Below are 20,951 nucleotides of genomic sequence, written 5' to 3'. Positions count from 1 at the left end.
GAAACCTCAAGAGGACTAAAAAAGGCTGCTTGGAGCGCTAAAGATGGGGCAGCCTCTTGGAACAAAGGGAGGCTGTAATTTAGCTGTTGCTGTGGGTTGTCTGTGACCAACATGGGCCAGATTTAGAGAAATCTGTCCAATATTTCTGACAGGCAGAGAAAGTTGGAGAGAACATCTACTCCTTTCATTTCTGACCGCCTTCTTCCCACTTCAAGGAGAGCTTCAGCCGAAGCCTCTCTGCCTCCCCTCCCTGCCAGCCTGACTTGAGGTGGTCCCTTATCCAAAGCCCCCTCCCTTCCAGGGCCCTTGAAAGCAGCAATGCCTTTGGCTCCTTCCTGGCTAAATCGGGCTTGCATTTTGCCATCCCAGCTGGCAAGACTCAGAAGAAATTGTACGAGAGAGCTTAGGGCTGCAGGGATGTCTTTGTGGTGCATAAAGGAAGATTTAAAAGAGAAAAGGCAACACTGTCACTATCCAAGCTGTTTCTTGGAGAGATTTTAAAACGGGGACTAGAAAATCATCTGCTATGGAAAACATTTGATTCTAAAACACTGGTGAAAGTGGGCGGACTAAAATGGGCGGATTCAGCCCTTTTGACCGACTCTCCTGTTCAGCAGAAGGCACTCTTCAGATCCAAAACATCTCAGAATGGTTTATTTTTAAGCATCTCCTCCTTTCTGCCTTTGAATGAGGAGGCCTTTTGTTGACCGGGATGGCTTCCGAGTGGATTATCCAGTTGCTGGGATCAACGGCAGGCAGACGATGCTTCGGCAGCTGAGGACTGTTTTGGTTGGAAACCTGAGCTGCCAATAAATTATCCCAAATAAAGGGTGGCAGCTGGCACTTGACAGGGGTGAAAAACCTTCCCGTCGCCCAGTCTGTCGGCCCGCTCTTCTCCCTGGCCTCTGAAGAATGCAGAGGCAACTTTGCTGCCTGGGGTAGCCTTTGCAGAAGTGAATGGCCACGTTGGGGCCGTCCCCATCTGATCAGCCAGCCTGGACGTGTCAATTGATCCCCAATTGAAAAACTGTCTCCTCTGGCGCCTTTGACAGAGCCTATTCCGATTAGGCAGAATTTTTTTTTAAAAAAAGAATCACCAAGAGGAGCAGCTGCAGTTTTGCACCTGCTGAGAAACGGACGCCTGGTGTACCTTCTACTCTCTCAGGCTGGTTCTCCAGACCGCCCAGAGCTACCAGATTTGGGGAATGAAAAGATCACAAGCTTATAGATACCGCCAGGCAACAGGGGAGAAAGGACAGATTTTTTTTAAAAAAAAAAAGTGGTCTCCAGACCTGGTACAGTATTTCTCAAGCTTGGCAGCTTGAAGATGGACTTCAACTCCCAGAATTCCCCAACCAACAAGCAACTCTTTGTTGGCAGATGGGTAGTTTGGCCTTGTGTTTTAAGTTAACTGGCTAGAAGCCAGGAAATGTGAATTCTAGTCCTGCTTAAGCACGAAAGCTGGCTGTATGACTTTGGGTCAGTCCCTCTGTCTCAGCCTATCCAACCTCCCAGGGTTGTTGTTATAGGGAAATGAGAAGGAGGGAGTAGCATTAGGTATGTTCTCCGCCTTATTTATAAAAGTACTAGAGGTGGGATATAAAGAAAACACAAATTAAAAGAACTCGTTTTATAGAACATATATTATCTCTGCATGTGTAGCATGGGCTGAACAGCAAACAAATCTGAAATCTGCGCATACAATCAGGTGAAATAAAATATATATTCCTTTCTTTAAAATTCCAAGCTAGAAAATAACAGAGACCACTTTACTGTATCTATCAGGTTTTTCCCTCGTGTTAGGGGAACATGAAGCCAGCAGCATAAAATTACACTGCTGTTACCTCCAAATCAATGACCAGAAATGTAACTGTAAGCTCAAAGAGTTTCCGTACGGCTCTAAATCTACCCCTGGAGGACCTTCAGAAGTCATATGTCACTGCTTGTTCCTATGGACTCAAGGATCACACTGAAATGGCCCTGGGAATTTTCTTTGTAACTAAGAGACAGCTTTAATCTCCCTTCAGGGACCATCCTAAGGCTACAAATCAAATCTCAGAGGAAGACCATCACACACATAAAGGAAAAGAAGCCAAGAGCAAAAAGCTGCGGCATCCTGTTGGCTGTAGTATTCTTAACATTGTGCGTACGAGTTGTGCGTCTTTCCAAAATATAGATGTTGATGGCTCAGCTCCTAGATGTTCTGCTGAGGCTACAAGTGGAATGAAGAAGCTGGCTTCCAGGTCTCGCAGTGCAAAGGAGCCCTACATACTGGCTACATTCTTCTCGGGTCCAGTGGTGTTTGACCCCTGCTTCAGCTTGTAATCCGCCAAGGCAGCCTTGATGGCGTCTTCCGCAAGCACTGAGGAGAAGGAGAGAGAGAGAGAAACTGCCAAAGCCTGCAAGCACATGCTGCTGCTTCCAGCGGGGGAAACAAAGATCTCCAGGAACGCAATCAACAGCCCCAGTGAAAATCCTACTCACTCGAGCAGTGCAGTTTTACTGGCGGCAGGCAGAGCTCTTTAGCAATATCTGTGTTTTTTATCTTCAAGGCTTCATCAACCTGAAATTGACGCAAATTGATAGTTTAGCAAGGCATGGGTAGCTCTTGGTAACTCTTTCCCAAGGATCTCACTGACAAAGAGGTTCTCACATTATTTTACGTGAGACTCTGCCCCACCAAGGCTGAGGTTTCACAAATGTCCTCAAAGAGGATGGAAGGCGGGACCCAACTCCCAATTAAATAGGGCCAAGGATTTTGAAATGGACGTACCGTCTTCCCTTTCACCCACTCAGTCGCCAAAGAACTTGAAGCGATTGCTGACCCACAGCCAAACGTCTTAAACCTGGCATCAATGATTTTCCCGTTTTCGTCCACCTCGACCTGAGGGTAGTTAAAAGACACCAATTGCCCGTCAGGAGAAAGCTAACAGAAAGGGATGGGACAGGCTGAACTTCCTGGGAAAAGCAGGGCCTTTGCTTACTTGCAATTTCATGACATCCCCACAGGCCGGAGCCCCCACAAGGCCAGTCCCCACGTTCTTTGCCTTCTTGTCCAGGGAACCGACATTCCTGGGGTTCTCGTAGTGATCCACGACCTGAAAGGGAAAATTCAGGGCACAACCAAGAAGATGATCCTTGAGTAGCTGAGAGAGAGAATTCTCCTTATAGAGGCAGAGAAGCCTCCCCAAATAACACTGGGCTCCTCTCTACCACCTTCCAGCTTGTTTGGAGGCCCTAAAACTGAGGCTGGGAGGCGTATTCGCCCCCCCCAATCGCTGAGAGGAGGTTAAGGACGACTGCAGGGCATCGGGGCTCTTGGGCTCCCCTCTTTCCGCCCAGCTCCCCGCTATCAGGCCCAGCCAAGCCCCAGGCGCTTCGATTTCGCTGAACGGGCTTGGCTGCTTTCCAGGCAGAGGCGGCCCAAGAGGGCAAAGGCACAGCCCCGGGCGCTCCCCGGGGAAACACACCACCGAGCCCGGCCCGGCGAGCGGGGATCCGTCTCCCTCACGCCCCATAAGCCCCAGCCCGCGATCCTTGCTCCCTTCCCACGACCCGCGCCCTGTAGCCTCTCCTCGGACAACCTGGGCCAGCTCGGCGCTCTCGAGGGGCGGGGCTGCCACTCCCGTTATCGGGACTGATGGGAGCTGTAGTCCCTCGGGGGCGCCGGACCGTCTCCCGCCTCCCCTCTGCGGCCCGACCCACCTTCTCGTGGTAGCCCGCGGCCGGCGGAGGCCGAGCCAGGCCGGGCCTGAGGAGCACCGCGGCCCGCACGCCACTCGCCCGCAGCGCCGCCATCTTGTCTGTTTTGCAGGTACTGTGTCGCTGCCGCCGCGGTGACGCACGGAGCGTCATTAGAGGGCGGGCGACGCGCCCGTGACGCCATCACGTCGCGCCAGGGCGAAAAGCGCGAAGCCGCCAAGCCGCGCCCACTTCGCCTTCGAGGAGGGAGGTTAGCCGCTCGCTGGCTGCCAGGTATTTCCTCGCGCTCTCTTCGGCCTGGCCTCCCTGTTCAGGAGAAGCAAGCGCTGCCGCCTCGCCCCCAAATAGCGCAACCCGGGTGTTACCGCTTCATATAGATTTTATTTCATTTTCTACTCGGTCTGGTTCCCCGTCCCCCCCCCCTCCTTCTGGCGCATGGGCAAGTCCAAAGCCCTGCACGGAGGGCGGGGGGGGGGCGCTTCTTCCTCCCAGGGGTCTTTGCGGCAGATCTCAGGCCCCTTCCCCGCGCCTGCCCTCGTAGCTGCCTGTCTGAAGCGGGGCCCAGAACTCCTCCTTCCCGCTGGCCGCTCTTCCCGCCCCCTTCGGCCCGGAGTCTAAAACCCCACTGGAGGCTCAAAACCGCCCGTTTAAAGGTTTACGAGCCCGGCTCTCCCCGCGCGGGGTCTTCTCCATTCAGGCAGCGGTTCGGACAGCCCGAGAGCCCGTCGCACGAGCCTACCGACGCAGGGCGTCCTCGGGGCGCGATGTCGGAGCGGGAGCGCGAGCTGGCGGCCCTCGCGGCGATGGAAGAGTGTAACGACGGCGAGTACGCGCAGGACGGTCAGTTCTCCGACGACGGCGAGGAGGAGGAGGAGGAGGAGGAGGAGCACGAGAAGTACCCCTACGCCTGCTTCGGCGGCTGCAGCAGCGAGCGCGACCTGGGCGTCGCGGAGAGGCAGCTCGAGATCGACCGCCTGGATTGCAAGGTGAGGGGCGGGGGGGGGAGAGGGGGCGGGGCTTCGGGCAGGCCGGCCACGCCCACTCCTTTCCCCGCCCCTGGGCCACCACGACCCATCCTCCACGACCCGGTTCCCTGGTTCCCTTCCGGGAGGGAGGAGGGGGCTCCGTGGTAGCCGCAGCAGAAGATCCGTACAGCAGCCTTAACCTTGTGCCCTCTCGGTCTCCCTCCTTCCGTTTAATGCTTGATCTTTGCTGCGCCTACACCTGCGTGTGCGTGGTACGGTTAGGCGTGCGACGTGTTCCACTTTGAGAGCGAGCGGGCAACTAAATTTCATTTTTGATGTGTGCCGTTGTGCCCACAGTAAAAAAAAATGACAATAAAGGTTTATCTCACCTTACCTTATGGAACTCAGCCTCAGTGGGCCGCCTGGAGGGAGGAAGGGGGCTGGGGGCATTCAGAGGAAGGCTGTGTGGCTGCCTGGGGGGAGATTGCATGGGGACCCTCCCACGCCTCTAGTATGTAGAGTCCTTGACGTACGACCACAATCGAGCATTTCCATTTCTAAGCGAGACAGTTGCTCAAGTGCGTTTTCCGAATCCGGCTTCCCCATTGACTTTACTGGTAAGAAGGTTGCAAAGGCAGAATCACGTGACCCCCGACCCCCCCCCCCCCACACACACACACGGATACTGTGACTGACATCAATACGAGTCAGTTGCCAAGAGGCCGAATTTTGATCACGTGACTGTGGGGGAGGCTGCAACGGTCGTTAAGTGTGAAAAGCCGTTGCAGCTTTGCACAGCCGCTAAATGAATGATAGTCAGTGGAGGACTACCTGCAGTCTACCCTGATGATGGCAGAGCAACAATCGGGGACTTGGGTCTCCTCCCAGGATCTCCAGGGCAACCCACAAGAGAGGTGGTTCCCGTCATTAAAAGAGAATCGCTTCCCGGCAGATTTTCTGCTTGTGGGCAGTCCTGCCTCTCCCCCCCCCCCCTTTGGGAAGGTGTATTCCCCAGAACAGACTCATGCAGAGAATTTAACGTGAAGGTGAATCTATTGTTTCCTCTTCTTACGCCCTGCATGAGCACGTTCTGCCCGGGGGAGGTGAGCATGCGTACATTGCTGGCCGTGATATTCTACATTAGCTGGTGCGAATTTTGGGTTTATACCATTTTATCCTGCAGATTCAATTTCCAGTGTGTCAAGATTCCACTGAGCCTTACACTTTAGCTAGGCAGCCTAAAAAGGATTTCTTTCCATCTTGGTTCCACTGTAAACAGTCCATAAGCTGCACGCGTTTCTTGGTCTAACAGTGGATTAGGGATCTCTAGTGCAATCTGCAGCTCCCAATCTGGTGCTTTGTTGCCTTGACTATGAGATGTTCCCAAGCAGCGGCGGGATAATTAATGTACTGCACGGAAGAGCCCTTCTGATCTTGGTGCCTGTTTATTCCATAAGTAAAATTTGCCAAAATCCCTGGATGGCATTTGTTAGTAGCTTTTAGCTAGGTTTCTATAGGGCTGCATAAATAAAATTACTGTTTTGACAACGGTTTTTAGCTGGGCATCAATCCCTATGATTACAACAATCACCTGGAACGGATAAAACTTCTCCGTGAAGAAGGAGAACTCCCTAGGCTTCAGTCAGCCCGCCAGCACATGAGTCAGCTTTATCCTCTCACTGAAGGTAGGCAAAATCTTTTGCTCTTGTTTTGTTCTATTTTGTAAAACATAAATGGAAATTGGACACTGAGTGATCACAGAAAAATTTCCTCCATAAACGAAATGGTTAGAGTTGTATGTAAAGTTTGCACGTAGAGTGAAAACTTTTTAACATCCATTTTCAACTGGAGCACTTAGTAAGAGTAAAAAGTTGGGTGGTTGTGTTTCCCCACCTCCCTTGATATGGCAGAGTTTTAAAAAATACTGTCCTGTTTTATCTTAGTGACCCTGTCACCAGTGAAAATAACCGGACTTTGCATTCCTACCTCCAAAGACTCCCAGGATACTTTCTTTTGGGGCGATGTGCGTTCCTACTGCCGTATTAGGGGTTGGGGTATATACGCTACATTTATCTAAATTTTGTATTGTGCAGACTCAGTCTGAACTGACTGTGGGGTAGAGTTGCTTGAAAACCTTAGCAGAAAGGCAGCCGGCTTGTTCATTTTGTGTTGCATTCACACCAGGTCCAGTTTTGACAGCATCAAAGATTGTATTCTTGGGCGAAAATGGACAGTGATTTGTACTGCTGTGAGTCCTGTTAAATGTGCAAGTGCTGCTGTTTTTTAAACAAAGATGGCTCCTGCGCCGTGGCTTTTGCTCGTTCCCCAGATCAGGGAGGGAGGGAAGAAATTTGGCAATTTAAAGGGGGGAGCAATATTCAAGATTGGCTCAATCGCCAAAGCTTTGAGGCAAACATTTTGTGCGGGTTTTAAATGAAAGCTGAAGTTTCTTAATTAAGTTGCATGTTTTATCTTCTGTTCTCTGGGTTGTATTAAAAATGGCAGCTTTGCTGTAATTTTAGTTAAAATTACTAGTGATTTACTTGTGGCACCACTAAATTGCCGCCAGATGTTTGGCGCCATCATGATGGAAACCAAGCATTTACCTTAGATAATTATTTAAATTAAATTTGTTTCAGAGAAGATTTTGGTTTCTTGAGATGTAAGTGGAACGTAGCTGTGTGAACGAACATCTGTTCAGACTTAAACCTTGTTGAGTTTAGTAGAACCTAAATATAGACTAGTACTTATTTGGGCCTGCCTTAGTAATAACGTTATTTGGCAACATCTTTCCCCGGATCAAACTCTGTTAGCATTCTAACCCTCTTTGGATGTGGCTTCTCCCGTTTCAACAGATCTGTGGCTAGAGTGGCTGAAGGATGAGATGTCACAGGGTACAGAAGATGTGAAGCGGGAGAAGCTTTACGAGCTTTTCGAGAGAGCTGTGAAAGACTACATCTGTAAGTTTAGTTTTAAATGGATGTTCTTTCAGGCACAAAGTGCCAGGGAATAACAAACCGAGATAAACAACAGCCAAACGGATTCAACCCCAAAACAGGTTCTGCAAAGAACTTACCCTGTTGGAGGAAACGAAACATTCAGAGCTAACTTTTAGCTTCTTTTCCCATAAGCAGGAAAAAGTGATTGTCTGCCACCGGGGTCTTTTGTAGGTCCTAAAATCTGGCTGGAGTACGCCCAGTTCTCCATTGGGGACATCGGCCGGGAAGGAGGGATAGAGAGAGTTCGCTCAATAATGGAACGGGCGCTCATCGCCGTCGGCCTCCACGTGACCCAAGGAGCTGCTATTTGGCAGGTCTACCGGGAGTTTGAAAACGCCTTGCTGGCGACCATGAAGGTAAAAGCCCCGGCGTGCTCCGCTCCACTGCCTGGTCAGGAGACGGTTCCCCAGAGGGTGGGTGTGTTTTGTAGGACATCAAGACCAGTGACGGCAATGGCGTTTTGGCCTATAGGCTTTGGTACCATCCGATAGTTGAGCTCTGTAGGGCTGCGAGACTTTCTTTTTTCACGCATGTGCATCCTTTAGCTGCTGTTGGGACTCCGGTCCTCTTCTGCTGCTTAGGACAAACGCTGACGCCTGTGCTTTGTCCCTTTCCCCTACCCCCACCCCCCGCCAGCCACCCCCGGACTGCGTCCCAACCCCTGAACAGCAGCGGACCATCAAATTGCAACTCGAGAGGATCCATGCGCTCTATCGTCGGGAGCTGTCGGTTCCCCTGATAGGTGAGGATTGGCCACAGACTTTGTGGCTTGCCTCTCATTCCGAGGCCTGCCCCAGAAAGGCTTCGGCTTCTTGTTCCTTGATTCCAGCAGGAATCAGTGGCTGAGTTTTGCACGGGACACCTAAAGCCAAAGCAGCCGCAGGGTGGCTTAAGGTGAGGGAAGGGACTCGGAGTCTGTGCTCCCCTTTGCTGGCTGAAATGGGCTCCTCTCTCCCTCTTTCTCTCTGGAGACATGGAATCAGCATTTTTGGAATACGAAAACTGGACCGAGGAGCCGATCCCGGAGGCAGTGCTGCAAAACTACGCGAAGGCTGTGCAGCAGTTGCGGAAGTACAAGCCCTACGAAGAGGACCTGGTAAGTGGCTTCCCTCAGAGTCCGTGGGCCGGGGGTGCCTTCCTTCCCCAGGCCACCGTCGCAGGTCTCCTTTCAAGGTGCTCACTTCCAAAGGACAGCGATTGGGAATTGGCATCTTCTCTCAAGGCTCGTCAGGGGAGGAGGAACAAAATTGCTTCTAAGTCTGTGTCAGATTCGTTGTATCTAAACGGTATTCTTTTCCAGGACTTTCTGGGATTGTCTCTCCCCCCCCTCTTTTGGGGGAGTTTTATGCTGAGCAATTGAATGTAACCTTTTTTTTGGGGGGGGGGGCTTCCTAATGGGTTCTTTTCCCTTTTTCTACTTTCCTGAAAGAGCTTTCTGCCTTTCTTGTTGTTCCAGCTGATAGCTAAAGCCCCAAAGCTGGCCGAATACCAAGCTTATGTAGATTTTGAGCTGAAGATTGGGGATCCAGCTCGCATTCAGCAGATCTATGAGCGTGCCCTGGTTGAGAACTGCCTTGTGTCAGATCTCTGGGTTCGTTACATTCAGTACTTGGTAAGTGCCTCCGTCAGCAAGCTCTTCCCCGTCTCGTGTCCTTCTGATGAGAAGGACTTTCCCGGCTCTCATCAGGTTAACCAGAGTAACTCTCGTTAAAAGAATTTCGGATCCTCAGGAAATTCAGATCTCGATGTTGCTAGCTCTCTGGAGGGATAACTCAGTGTAGTCTCTGGCCTTTTCTCTGGCTTCTGAGATTTTAATCCTTTCTCTGTGAAGGGCTCGGGGTCTCTGAGCAGAGGTTCCCTCCCACTGGAGTGCTGCTGCGGCACCCAACACAGCAGCTTAACCGGCCTTCAGCCGAGATGGCTTGCTTCCTTTTGTAGGACAGGCAGCTGAAGGCGGAGGAGGTGGTGCTTTCCGCTTGCCAGCGAGCGGTCAGAAATTGCCCCTGGACTGTCAAGCTGTGGAGCCAGTACCTGCTGGCCATGGAGAGGCATCACGTCGAGCACCAGAAAGTATCAGGTAGGACCAAGAGACCTGCCAGGATTCGAAAAGGCTTCCCTTTTCCCAGGCCAACGGGGGCTTCACAGCCTTGGAAGTCACACAATGCTCCAGTCCTGTTTGTGTGATTTTCTTCAAGCGGTAGAATTTCTCGGGGACGCTGGCTGGTTTTATTTGTTTTTTTAACCTGGAGCAACTCTGCCTGCTCTCCAGGCCTTGTGCTGGGAAGGGAGACGGTGCTGGCTGTCTCCCTCTGTCTTTGAGGGCTCCTCCCGTCTCAGGCTGAGTATTCAAGACTGGAAGAACGTAGGCTGCTGAAGTTCTATTCGCCCTTATTTATTAATTTCTTGTTTCCCCCTCTGTCAGAATCCTTTGAAGAGGGTTTGAAAGCTGGCTTCCTTGAGGCCACTGATTACATGGAAATTTGGCAGACGTACCTGGATTACCTTCGGAGAAGGGTGGACTTTACTCAAGGTGACTAACTGGTTGAGGAGGACGCTAAGCCTTTTGGCACAGCCTCCAGTTTGGGCTTCATTCTTCCAAATTCCAGCTAGTAGTAATTTTTGTCCCAGGGCAACGTGGCCCAAATGCTCCCCCGCTTAAGAAAACACTCCTTGCTTCTAGAAAGCTAGTTCCCCAGGGGTGGCTTCTGAATGGCTGTGCTATCTCCTTGCTGTTTTTAAGACTCGAGTAAGGAGTTGGAAGAGCTTCGGTCAGCCTTTGCCCGTGCCGTCAAATATTTAAAGGAAGATGTTCCACAACGTAGGTTGCCTTTCATTTTTTTTTAAAAAGGAATGTTTTTCTGCCACGTGTATTTACGAGCAGAAATAATTGTGGCTTAATTCTGTGTTCTTGCAGAGTTTCTCGGGAACGAAGATCCTTCCTGTATCGTCTTGCAGGTCTGGGCCAGGATTGAGGTGACCTTAACTTAGGCTATTGTTAGCTTTTATTTTCTCATCTCTTGGGGGGGGGGGCACCCATGGATACGTTCAGATTATATTAATAGGGGCCTCCCCCCCCCCAGGCTCGCTTGTGCAACAACATGCAGAAAGCACGAGAACTCTGGGACTCCCTCATGGCCAGCGGGAACGCAAAATACGCCAACATGTGGTTGGAGTATTACAACCTGGAGCGGTAAGAGGAAGTCCTGTCAGCCCAGGGGAGCGGCTCTTGGTACTTGCTGCGCTCCACGGCTTGTGAGTGGTCGGGAAGGGGTGGCTGGAGACCCCGTCCCGTTTGTGTTGGAGGCACCGTTTAAGGCTTCTGGGTTGAAAGGGTGAGCCGGTGACATCACCATTGCCCGGGGGAGGAGAGGGGGAGGGGGGCTCCTTTCCTGTCCCCATCAGGCAGCTCAGAGAGAATGAATGCACATAGCCACGTTTTGCTTGCTGGCCCCAGCTGGGAGGAAGAAGCACCCGCCTGAGGTGTTGGGGTGCTGCACGCCTGCTCTTGTCCCACCGGGGCCTCCCCAGCTTTCCTTCCCACAGGAGACCAAAGTCTGGCTCAGTTGTGTCTCTTTGGCTGCATCCCTCCCTCCCTCCCCCCCCCCCGGCTGCAGGGCACACGGGGACCTCCCCCACTGCAGGAAAACTTTGTACCGGGCCGTGCAGCACACCCAGGACTACCCAGAGCACGTCTGTGAGGTGCTGCTCACGCTGGAGAGAATTGAAGGTCAGCAGCCCCCACATCCTGCTCAGGTTGAGATCGGGGAGCCCATCGTCCTGTGCAAATTCCTCCTTCGGAAGCCTGCGTTCCTCGCTCTTCCCCCCCCCCCCAGAGTGGCTTAGTTCAGGGAGCCCTTCCCCCTCCCCCCGTCATTCAGCAGGACGGAATGTCAGAGAACGGGCAACCTCCTTCCCTGTCCTCTCACAGGCACTTTAGAAGACTGGGACGTGGCGGTCCAGAAGACGGAAACCCGGCTGGCTCGAATTAAAGAGCAGAGAGCAAAGGTGAAGGGTTTGTGGTTGTTTTTTTCCTTTTTGAAAAACAGACACTCTCCTCTTGAAAGTAAAGGTGGGCTGGGGTCTCTGAGAGCGCCTTACCTGCTTTCTGGAGGTCTCCTGTGGATACGAGCAGAAAGATGGGCCTAAGTCTTAACAGCGATGGACACGCTTTGCTGCTTCAGAGTGGAGGGCGCTGTGGATGAGAACAGCGGCTTTTAGCCTCCTTTGGAGGGATTCGGGGGGGTGTTTCACCCTAATTCTCTTCCCCTTGTGGGCACCCCTGTTGCCAGCTCAGGGAGACCTCCCGTATTCCCTTCCCGCATTACTCCATGGCGATGCCTCGGAGTGGGCACCCCTGTTGCCAGCTCAGCAGTTGCAGCCCAGAAGGGCTGCGAGCGTCTTGTGGGGAGGAAAAGCCCAGATTGGCGCTTCTGCTCATGTGTCTGTCCTCTTAGGAGGCGGAAAGGGAGGCTGCCCTGGCGAAGCAGAAGGAGGAGAGAAGAGCGGAGCAGCGCAGGGAAGCTCGGGCGAAGAAACAGGCCGCCAGAGAGGCCAGGAAGCAGGAGGAAGAGAAAAAAGCGGAGCAGCGCAGGGAAGCTCGGGCGAAGCAAAGAGCCGCCAAAGAGGCCGAGCCCCAAGCCGGAGTCAAGCGGAAGGCAGACGGCGATGAGTGGGGTGAGGAGGAGGAGGAAGGTAGCAGCATCTCTCTGGTCATGCTCTGCTTCTGGGTTTTGGTGTTTGGGAATCTTCGGGGTGATGAGGAAGCTGGAATGGGGGGGAGGGGAGAATCCTGATTTGGTTTGACCTGGCTTTTTAGCAAAAGGTGCTGAGAGTCCCATAAGCCATCGTGGCATAACGGATCACGTTCCTGTTACCTTCTCTCTGAAGTGGTACCTATTTATCTACTCGCTTTTGCATGTTTTCATGCTGCTAGGTGGGCAGGAGCTGGGGCAAATAACGGGCTCACCCTGTTGCACAGCACTCAGGTCTTGAACCCGGGCTGTCAGCTTCCCATCTGGCAAGCTCAGCCTCTTTTAACTGCTGAGCCATCAGCCCCCCCCCCCCAAGGCAGGTCCTTGGCAACCTCTGAATCCCTTCATGTTCCCTGAGCAGTCGAAGTGGCTACCAAGAGGCCAAAGGGCAGCAGCGGGGAAATGTCGAGTGAAGAGGAAGAGGAAGCGATGGCCACGAGAGTCTCTGCAAGGACCTTGCCTTCAAAGGCCGACTTCCAGCCAGAGGAAGAAGCAGCAGCAGCTGCCAAGTGGAAAGACACACCCAAAGTGCTCCACGACAGCAAAAAGGAGGGCCTCACCGTCTTTGTCAGCAACCTCTCCTACAACATGGCCGAGCCGGAGGCAAAGCTCCGAGACCTTTTTGCCAGCTGCGGGGAAGTGGCCGAAGTCCGCCCCATTTTCAACAATAAAGGGATGTTCCGCGGCTACTGTTACGTGGAATTCAAGGAGACCAGGTCAGCTCTGCAGGCCTTCAGTCTGGACCGGAGAGTGGTGGAAGGCAGGCCGATGTTTGTCTCTCCGTATGTGGATAAAAGCAAGAATCCGGATTTCAAGGTAGCCCTGCCGTCGCTGGAGGGAGTGGGGGGGGGGGCAGGATCAGCAAGTCTGCTTGTAGGGGAGGGAACGGCTCCTGAACTGCACAGAAGCAAGTCAGCCAAAGAGCCACTGCAGGGCCACGCTGGTGGTAAGGCCTGTCCCCGTGTATAGAAAACAGATGTGGAATTTCTCTTTAGACCAGTGGGCTCCAAACTGGGCAACTTGAAGACTTGTGGCTGGGGAATTCTGGCTGGGGAATTCTGGGTGCTGAAGTCCACAAGTCTTCAAGTTGCCCAGTTAGGAGCCCCCAACTTCAGAAACAAGGCTGAAGATCAGAAGCTTGAGCCTAACATGGGAAGTGTGAAACTTTTTAAAGGAAACACCAAGTTGAATATAGAACCCATCCCTAAAAACACACAAACACACCCCTCCCGCAGGCCTGTGCTTGAGCCTTCTTCCTCTGCCCTCCTGCAGGTGTTCAAGTACAGCACCGCTCTGGAGAAGCACAAGCTCTTCATCTCCGGCCTGCCCTTTTCGTGCACGAAAAAGGAGTTGGAAGAGGTCTGCAAAACTCACGGGAATGTGAAGGATATCCGACTGGTCACCAACCGATCTGGCAAACCCAAGGTGTGCTTTGGGGGGGGGTGCCCTCCCCGCCTTGCCCGCCCAACAGGAATTAGGGGAGGGGGATGTTGGGGAGCTGTCTTTGGAAAAAGAGGAATCCAGAGCAGGCTTGTTTCACCCCTCAGGGCTTGGCCTACGTGGAGTTTGAGAACGAAACACAGGCTTCCCAGGCGGTTCTGAAGATGGACGGGCTGGCCATTATGGACCACATCATCAAAGTTGCCCTCAGCAACCCTCCGGCTCGGAGGGGTCCCGAGGGGCCGGAAGCGGTGGGGAAACCGTCCCAAAGTCAGGATCCGGGTCTCCAGCAGGCTTCGGGCGCGTGAGTGTTTTGAGCCCAGAGCTCCAGAATGAACCTTATTTAAGCAGAGGGTTTTTCATTTAACCTGAGCCTTTGGGGTTTCTCATTTCGGAAGCTTTCAGGCTGCTGGGAAATCAGTTGAGTTTTATTTTGCGTACTTGAAGTTTTTAGATTTATTTACAGCATCAGCTAGATGAACATTATGGGGCAAACAGCCGTCAACATGTCTGGAAAGCGAGAAATTAGCAAGGCTGTGTGTGGATTACTCAGAAACGAGCACCCTGCAGCTGAAGGAACTCTAAAATTGGGATTGTGGTCTGGAATTGTTTGGAGAAACTGGAGTCCTGGCTGGCTGCCTGGGTTCCCTCGCTCAGTAGCGTTGAGGCCTTCATCTTCCAAGCGCGTGAAGGGCCCTCCTGTTGCTGCATCGTGGTCTGTTCCTTCCACAGCCGTCGCAAGGGAAGAACCCAGCTGTCGATGGTCCCTCGTGTCTTGCAGCGTCCCAGCAACCCAGCAGCCAAGGCAGAGAACGGCGTGGTGCAGAAACCGCCCGCGACGCCCTCACCGTCTGCGGAAAAGCCCAAGATGATGTCTAACTCGGACTTTATCGACATGATCCGGAAAAAGTGAGCCACTGCCCTTGAACAGCAAAGCGGGGGGCTGCCAAGGCCCCCCGGAAGTCATTGGCTGGTCTTTCCCCGTAGCAGACGCTGCGACTGATCGTGGCTTCCCTCCGATTCCAGTTTGAACTTTACGTCCACCGAAAGCCCGAATAGGGAGGGGTCGATTCCCTGCCCCCTTGAATTATCAGAGGGCAAAGTTATTGAGTTGGGGGGTATGCGAGGAATTTGTTGAAAATGGCTTTAAACGCTCCCTCATATTGGGGGTTTCATGTGGCGAGAGCTCACTTTGAGGCTGAACGCAGTATGTTTTAATAGTTGGGTTTTTTCAGTTGTTCTCCAAATGGAGAGTTTAATGTGAATTGAGTCTCGATCTAGTTTATACAAGTCCCACAGCAGGTGCTGAGCTAAGTTGGGCAGCTTAGGAGCCAACAAATAGTCCAGCTCCTCTTGTACAAAATGAATATAAATAGCAGATGCGAGAAACTTCACCATAATGGCCTATTTTAGTATTGGGGTAGAAGGGCAGGTGTTTCTATTGCTCAAGAGTTGAGTGAGTCTTTTTATATACAGACCCAGCATCCACTCCTTGGTTTGTGGACATGAAGACCCATCTTTGACCTTTCATTGACCCAGCACTAGAGGGATGGACTTTCTGCGCAGCTTCACTGTTTACGTTTGCCAAGTTGGTGCAGTGGTCTCTAGCCAGTTCCGTTTGGGTCCTTGAGATGTTCGGTTTGCAACTTGTTTTTTTTTTAAAAAGTTGTATACAATGTGAAGTGTGAGCCTGCGGCGTTTCCCCCTTTGGGTTCATTAAAGTTGTTCTTGCAATTTGAGCGAGTGTTGCTGCTTATTTGACCTGACAAGCTGAGGGTGGTGGGCGCCTGTGTGCGCAGAAATGGGAAGAAGATGCTAGGGTATTTTTTAAAAAAACTTCTGCATTTTGAACCTTTAAGCACATTTCTTAGGGGGACCCTCCCCCCCAGTCTCCGATTTGTTGGACTTCAAATCCAATAATCCTGTTTTGTAGATAGGCAGGCCCTGGATGCTGGAAGGGGTTAACTGGGCCGCTAGCTTCCCCCCTTTGCATGGTTCCTCCCTCGGCACCTGGGTTAAGGACTGGTTAAGGGACAATCCCCCCAGCCAGATCTGCAACATGCAGGCATGCTGAGGGTTGCTGCCAGTGACGGGTAGGATGCAGGGTGGGCATGAAAGAACAGCTAATTCCTTGTTCACAAAAGCAACTCAGGGCGGTAGTCAATTCTGCTCCCTTACTTTGAAAACTGAACAGTATCACAAATGAAATTCCATCACTTCAGGCTGCCCGTCTCATTTGAGCAAAACTTTTCTGGACACCTGTAGAATGGCCCTAATTTTGGGTACCTGGGAGTTGTGAGGGAGAAGATGCAATCCTCTTAAAAAAAAAAGCCAGTGTCAGGAAATCTCTTTATTGTAACCAACCAAATACACACAGACTCTTGTGCGAATGCACTTTGTTAGGCGCTGCTCATATTTCACACACTGCATCGTGGTTGTGCCTGCCCGGCCTGCCTTAGAAATAGACCAAGAAGGGCAGTTGGGCCCTCCCTCAAGTCTGGACTAACTAAGATTGGATTGCGCCTGTCCCAACGCCTGCGAGTCCTTCCATGGGGCAACCAAGGACGTGAGCAGGAGGGGGACAGGGACCTATTCAGTGGCACAGACTGTGTGTGGGGATGCCGAGCTTGCAGCTTAACAAAAAGACCACCCCCATCTCAACCTTTTCTCCTTTGAAATCTGAGGCAACTTTTGCACGTTCCGAGTAGAACAGAAGTAAAGTGCGAACAGAGAAGGCTTTGAAGAAGTCCTTTGAGTATTTGATGCTCGATAGGCTTTTTGCACAGACAACATCACACCAGAGCCAAACAGCAAACGTGGGTTATAGAATGGTGAGAGATCTCCAACTTCCAAAGAGTGGACTCTGCTCTGGTATTGTGTTTTCAGTTTGTTACGGGTTTTTTTGTTTCTTTTTAAAGAGCAGCCCGGAGCCCACAGAGTCCGCAGACTTTGCTTTAGGCTCTGACCCGAGCTGAGCCCTCTTTCTGGAGTGGTTCTGCTGGAAAGTTGGCTGGGGAAGAGCTAAGGCACAATTCAGTACAAATACGTGTCCCTACTAAGGCACTGGCAGGCAGGAAGCTGGTTTGGTTTTAGGTTTGAAACTGCTACAAACATAAAAGGAGGGCAGGTGAAATTGCAGCTTTGTGGGATTCACACAAGCTTCCTTTTCCTAAATAGGTGGAGTCTGGGCCTCCCCGTGGTTAGCAAACTGAACAATGGAGAAAAAGGCATCAGTTCACTAAGTACATCAGTGAGCTCCTCAGCCAGGCTTGGCTGGGTAAAGTAACAGCCGCATTTTCCATATCTGACCGTCTTTGGCTGGAAAGGAGTTTTTCCCAGCTAAAGTAGTCCTGCTCGATGCTTAACCAGCCAAAGCAGTTCTGAGGCATTAATACTGGCCTGTTCCTTTTTGCAATATAATTAGACAAGTTACTTCGGGCCTATTGAGGGTAATAAATATGGAAAGGTCACTGCATTAAACAGTTTAACTTAAGACATAATTAAATAAATGAAATGTTTTACCAAAAGTGCTTTTCCAGCTCTTCTCCCGTAGGGGGCGTCCTTCACTACCAAGGTTCAGGTCCGAGTTTTGAGTGAGATGGTCTGTTTGCAGTCCGTGCTGCTGCCGTCCTGGGCTTCGGGGAGGCCCACTGAATGCTCCGTGGTAGCAAAGAGCAGCATGTCGAGGGTGGTCTCGGTGCATTTGGCAATCAGGCGGATGAAGGGCCGGACATCCCCTTCATTGGCCACCTCCAAGGCGTGGTAGTACTCGGCCCGCTGCTCCTTCCGGATGGTGATTGGGGGGTAGCCGGCCTGCATGAGAATCAGGTTCATCAGGAGCCGTGATGTCCTCCCGTTGCCATCTACAAACGGGTGGATGTACACCAGTTTGTAGTGGGCCAGAGCAGCAAACTCAACCGGGTGCAGGCTCGTGACGTCCTCGGAGTTGATCCACTGCACAAACTCCAGCATCTGCTTCTCCACGTCGCGAGGGTGGGGCGGGACGTGGTGGCCAACGAAGACCTGGGTAGTCCTAAATCGTCCAGCCTCGATGGGGTCCACGTAGCCCAGCACTCTCCGGTGGATCTCTAGGAGGTCCGGGAGGGTGACGGAGCCAATCCTAGACACAAGGGTGGTGTTGACATACTTCATGGCGGCGTGCATGCCAATGACCTCGTTCTGCTCCTCCAGGCTTTTCCCGGGAACGGCGTATCGGGTCTCGATGATGTGCCGGATCTCGGCGAGCGTCAGAGTGTTGCCCTCGATGGCCACCGTGTGGTAGATGTGGTGATAGTAGGACTCCTCCATCACCCTCCGCAGGGCAGAGTTGCCTTTGGGGATGGACAGGACCTTCCGGACTTTGCTGTCGATGATGCTGAAGTACCGCTGGTCGATTTCTTCCACAAGAGGCAGCGTCCGGTCCCGGCTGACCAGAGCCTTCTCGTTGTGTGGGGAGATGGTCAAGGCTTTCGAGTACAGATAGTCGGCCTGGATAATGTCCTTCTCCTCCTCGGAGAAGAGGCCGAACTCGGTCAAGGCATCCACGTAGTCCGGGTCCATCTTGAGGGCGTGCAGGAAGAGCTTTTGAGCTTTTTCACGCTTCCCGTGTCTTTTCATCTCCAATGCCTGATGCAGCGCAGCTTTGGCTTCTAATCTGACCTCTGAAACGAAACAGCACATTTCCTTCAGCAATGTATTTTGCAGGACATCTAGATCAGGGGTGTCCAACCCTGGCAACTTTTAGGACCTGTGGACTTCAACTCCCAGAATTCCTCAGCCAGCCATGCTGGGACACCCCTGATGTAGAGGTAAACCATTTCTACCCTCCGTTGTTAGACAACTCAACCTAACCTCAGTTTGATAGTGAATTTCATGCTGGTTCAGTGAGCTTCGGTTATTTTGTACTTTGTATTGAAGCACATATGGATTCTTTCCAGCAACTTTTTGGGGCACCTTCACAAACCCAAAGTTAAGGTACGTTTGAAATCATCCGACTTAAGAAATTCAGGAACAACTAAAGGAAAGGGAGCTTCTCAAAACGCAGTCTACACACACGAAAGAAAGGATGGTGTCTGGTTGGGCTTAACTTCCTCCACTAGGTGACTGCCTGTATTTAGGAGCTCCTATCGTTCTCAGTCAGAATTCTGGGAACTGAAGTCCCAACACGTCAGCAGAGAGATAACAGGACAGAGAGATTAGTGAGATTGTTTATTTATAATCTGCAAGCATCATCACCAAGGACCCCCTCCTTCAACCCACAATTATTCTCCTTTATTGGTGCCTCTTTGGAGAGCAAGTCTGGAGTGCATGTGAGAGTCCAGGGACGCACCTGGGGAGACTTTGGGCTTCAGCACCATCAGCTCCAACCCGCCAGAGGTCACGCTGAGCTCGGTGGTCTGGCCCGTGTAGGTGGTGACGCCCATGTAGCCCAGCCCCAGCTTGCTCCTGAGGAAGGCCCAGCCCTGGAGGGCGGCCTGGCACTGCTCCTCCACCAGCAGCACTGGAAGGAGCACCACCAGGAGAGCCGCCAGCACCGCCACCAGCACTGCCGCCCAACGGGCCCGGGGCCAGAGGGAGACCCATTTCAGCTCTGGCTCCACCACCGTCACCGCGGCTGCCATGGAGACCAGGTTCATCTGCGTGCCAGGAACAGCTGGTGTCGCATCCTCCTCCTTCTGGGGGGGGGTCTCACCTGGGAAAAGAAGGGGGGTTAGCAGGGGACCCCCAGGTGACTCTCCTCGCCCTTTTTGCACAACCCAACAAACCCGGGTCTGGCTGAGGAGCCACCCCTAGCTAGGCTCTCGCCCATGGGGGGCTATGAGAATCCCCCCCCAGCCAAACCCTCCCTCCTCCCCCTCCCCTAATTCCAGGGTGCTCTATCTGTCCCCCCCTTCTTCTCTCCCTCCCCTTGGTTCTTCCCGGGATCTGCCCCCCCATTCCTTCCTTTCGTCCTCCCAACTATCTCCCCCCTCCCCTGAAAGACCCCCTTCCTTCTCTCCCCTTCCCTTACCCGGCTCGCTCTGTCCTCCACTCCTCCATCATCTACAGTAGTTTCCCTTCCGGCTCCGCCCCTCAACGCGCCCTTCCTTCTTTCCTCGTCCTCCGATTGGTCGCTGTAGGGATCTCTTCCTTAGCCCCGCCTCCACCGACGGCCCCCTCTTCTTCTTCCATTGGCTGCTCTCGCCCTTTGGGTCCCGCCTCTTTTAGGGGAGGGAGAGGGAGGGGGCGAATACGCAAGGCCGGAGAGGCTTGTCTTCGTGGAGGAATGCGATTGGCTTATTTCCATGTCCATCGGAAGAGTCGTCTTTGGACCAATGGGGAGGGAAGGGAGGCGGGACGCGCGGATTAAAAAAATAAGACGGCCATTGCGTTGTCAAGGAGATGGGCGGGAGGGAAGCCTCGCTTTGGAGGCGCAAATTGCCCCTTTTGTCTTCTGGGGGGGGAAACAAAGAAGGGGTGCGGAAGGACCCGAAAGACGCCCTTCTCCCCTGTGGCTGCCTTATCAGCCTACCGCCGGTCACTCCGGATAGGAAAACGTCCGGTGCAGAAAGCCGGCGCGGCCATGTTTGTTTTGGGCAAAGAAGCGAAAGCCTGAAAACATTATGACGTCATTTTCCCGGACTTTACAATGGCCAATATCGGAATTGCGGAAAGACGCGCTTTTTTATTAAAGATTCGGTTTTTGTGTTCTTTTTTAAAATTTCTTGGCAGGATTGATTATTAAATGAAACCATTGCAATAATTTAGAATAGAGCACAGTAGAAATAGAATAGAACAGAATAGATCTGGAAGGGATCTGACAGGTCTTCTAGTCCAGCTCCCTGTTTGTGTTATAATAGGATTTGTGACATCCATGTATCATAGCGAATGTACCGGTTCTGCATTTCACGTGCATTTCTTTCTAAATAAATATATATTGAAAGGAAAATCTCTCTAGCTGCCAGGAGTTGCAAGTGGCTTGATGATACTAATTATGTTTAAATAGCTAAACCTCAGGGATTCCCACAATTGCTGGTTGGCGGAGTTTTCCTCTGCATCTGCGGATTGAGCAGAGCAAAATTGGTGCTGCGAGAAAGGGGAGTTTTAAGGCCGGG

The 20,951-nt window shown here is 52.2% G+C and overlaps 3 protein-coding genes across 5 annotated transcripts; 1 reads left to right on the top strand and 2 right to left on the bottom strand.

The window, feature by feature from the left end:
- Positions 1 to 1,625: 1,625 nt before the first annotated feature.
- On the bottom strand, positions 1,626 to 4,071 carry ISCU (iron-sulfur cluster assembly enzyme). The gene is made up of 5 exons (XM_081338790.1): positions 3,706 to 4,071; positions 2,985 to 3,098; positions 2,774 to 2,884; positions 2,485 to 2,563; positions 1,626 to 2,362 (listed from the first exon to the last, which is right to left on the bottom strand). Exons 1-5 carry the CDS (start codon positions 3,853 to 3,855, stop codon positions 2,265 to 2,267), a joined length of 552 nt encoding a protein of 183 aa, XP_081194916.1. The 5' UTR covers positions 3,856 to 4,071; the 3' UTR covers positions 1,626 to 2,264.
- Positions 3,925 to 15,596, top strand: SART3 (spliceosome associated factor 3, U4/U6 recycling protein). Of its 2 annotated transcripts, XM_081338787.1 has the most exons (21): positions 3,925 to 3,975; positions 4,400 to 4,688; positions 6,226 to 6,352; positions 7,523 to 7,627; positions 7,838 to 8,022; positions 8,303 to 8,408; positions 8,638 to 8,762; positions 9,123 to 9,278; positions 9,605 to 9,743; positions 10,089 to 10,196; positions 10,407 to 10,484; positions 10,581 to 10,639; positions 10,747 to 10,856; positions 11,281 to 11,393; positions 11,595 to 11,671; positions 12,121 to 12,340; positions 12,779 to 13,233; positions 13,690 to 13,842; positions 13,965 to 14,161; positions 14,590 to 14,766; positions 15,334 to 15,596. In XM_081338787.1, the coding sequence occupies exons 2-21, from the start codon at positions 4,467 to 4,469 to the stop codon at positions 15,389 to 15,391; spliced, it is 2,970 nt and encodes a 989-aa protein (XP_081194913.1). In that variant the 5' UTR covers positions 3,925 to 3,975; positions 4,400 to 4,466; the 3' UTR covers positions 15,392 to 15,596. The 2 variants fall into 2 exon arrangements, with proteins under 2 accessions (XP_081194913.1, XP_081194914.1); XM_081338788.1 differs by lacking the exons at positions 3,925 to 3,975; positions 4,400 to 4,688; positions 6,226 to 6,352 and adding an exon at positions 6,879 to 6,915.
- FICD (FIC domain protein adenylyltransferase) lies at positions 11,701 to 19,888 on the bottom strand. 2 transcript variants are annotated; one of them, XR_014027870.1, is made up of 4 exons: positions 19,868 to 19,888; positions 19,187 to 19,549; positions 17,380 to 18,518; positions 11,701 to 11,858 (listed from the first exon to the last, which is right to left on the bottom strand). XR_014027870.1 is itself a non-coding variant. In XM_081338789.1 (3 exons), exons 2-3 carry the CDS (start codon positions 19,491 to 19,493, stop codon positions 17,434 to 17,436), a joined length of 1,392 nt encoding a protein of 463 aa, XP_081194915.1. In that variant the 5' UTR covers positions 19,494 to 19,549; positions 19,868 to 19,888; the 3' UTR covers positions 16,201 to 17,433. The 2 variants fall into 2 exon arrangements, 1 of the variants encoding a protein (XP_081194915.1); XM_081338789.1 differs by lacking the exon at positions 11,701 to 11,858 and having other exon boundaries at positions 16,201 to 18,518.
- Positions 19,889 to 20,951: the final 1,063 nt, after the last annotated feature.

This window comes from Vipera berus (assembly GCF_964194415.1).
Source record: "Vipera berus genome assembly, chromosome: 14".
NCBI lineage: Eukaryota > Metazoa > Chordata > Lepidosauria > Squamata > Viperidae > Vipera > Vipera berus.
The sequence above is the reverse complement of the archived record's forward strand: the minus strand, read 5'-3'. Positions and strand labels throughout refer to the sequence as shown.

Coding starts and splice junctions, on each gene's coding strand:
- FICD (XM_081338789.1), bottom strand. CDS start 19,493: ATGAACCTGGTCTCCATGGCAGCCGCGGTGACGGTGGTGGAGCCAGAG. Junction 18,519..19,186: donor GAAGCCCAAAGTCTCCCCAG/GTGCGTCCCTGG, acceptor GTTTCGTTTCAG/AGGTCAGATTAGAAGCCAAA.
- ISCU (XM_081338790.1), bottom strand. CDS start 3,855: ATGACGCTCCGTGCGTCACCGCGGCGGCAGCGACACAGTACCTGCAAA. Junction 2,885..2,984: donor GGGATGTCATGAAATTGCAA/GTAAGCAAAGGC, acceptor AACTACCCTCAG/GTCGAGGTGGACGAAAACGG. Junction 2,564..2,773: donor AGTGGGTGAAAGGGAAGACG/GTACGTCCATTT, acceptor CGTCAATTTCAG/GTTGATGAAGCCTTGAAGAT.
- SART3 (XM_081338787.1), top strand. CDS start 4,467: ATGTCGGAGCGGGAGCGCGAGCTGGCGGCCCTCGCGGCGATGGAAGAG. Junction 8,763..9,122: donor AGCCCTACGAAGAGGACCTG/GTAAGTGGCTTC, acceptor TTGTTGTTCCAG/CTGATAGCTAAAGCCCCAAA. Junction 11,394..11,594: donor CACGCTGGAGAGAATTGAAG/GTCAGCAGCCCC, acceptor GTCCTCTCACAG/GCACTTTAGAAGACTGGGAC.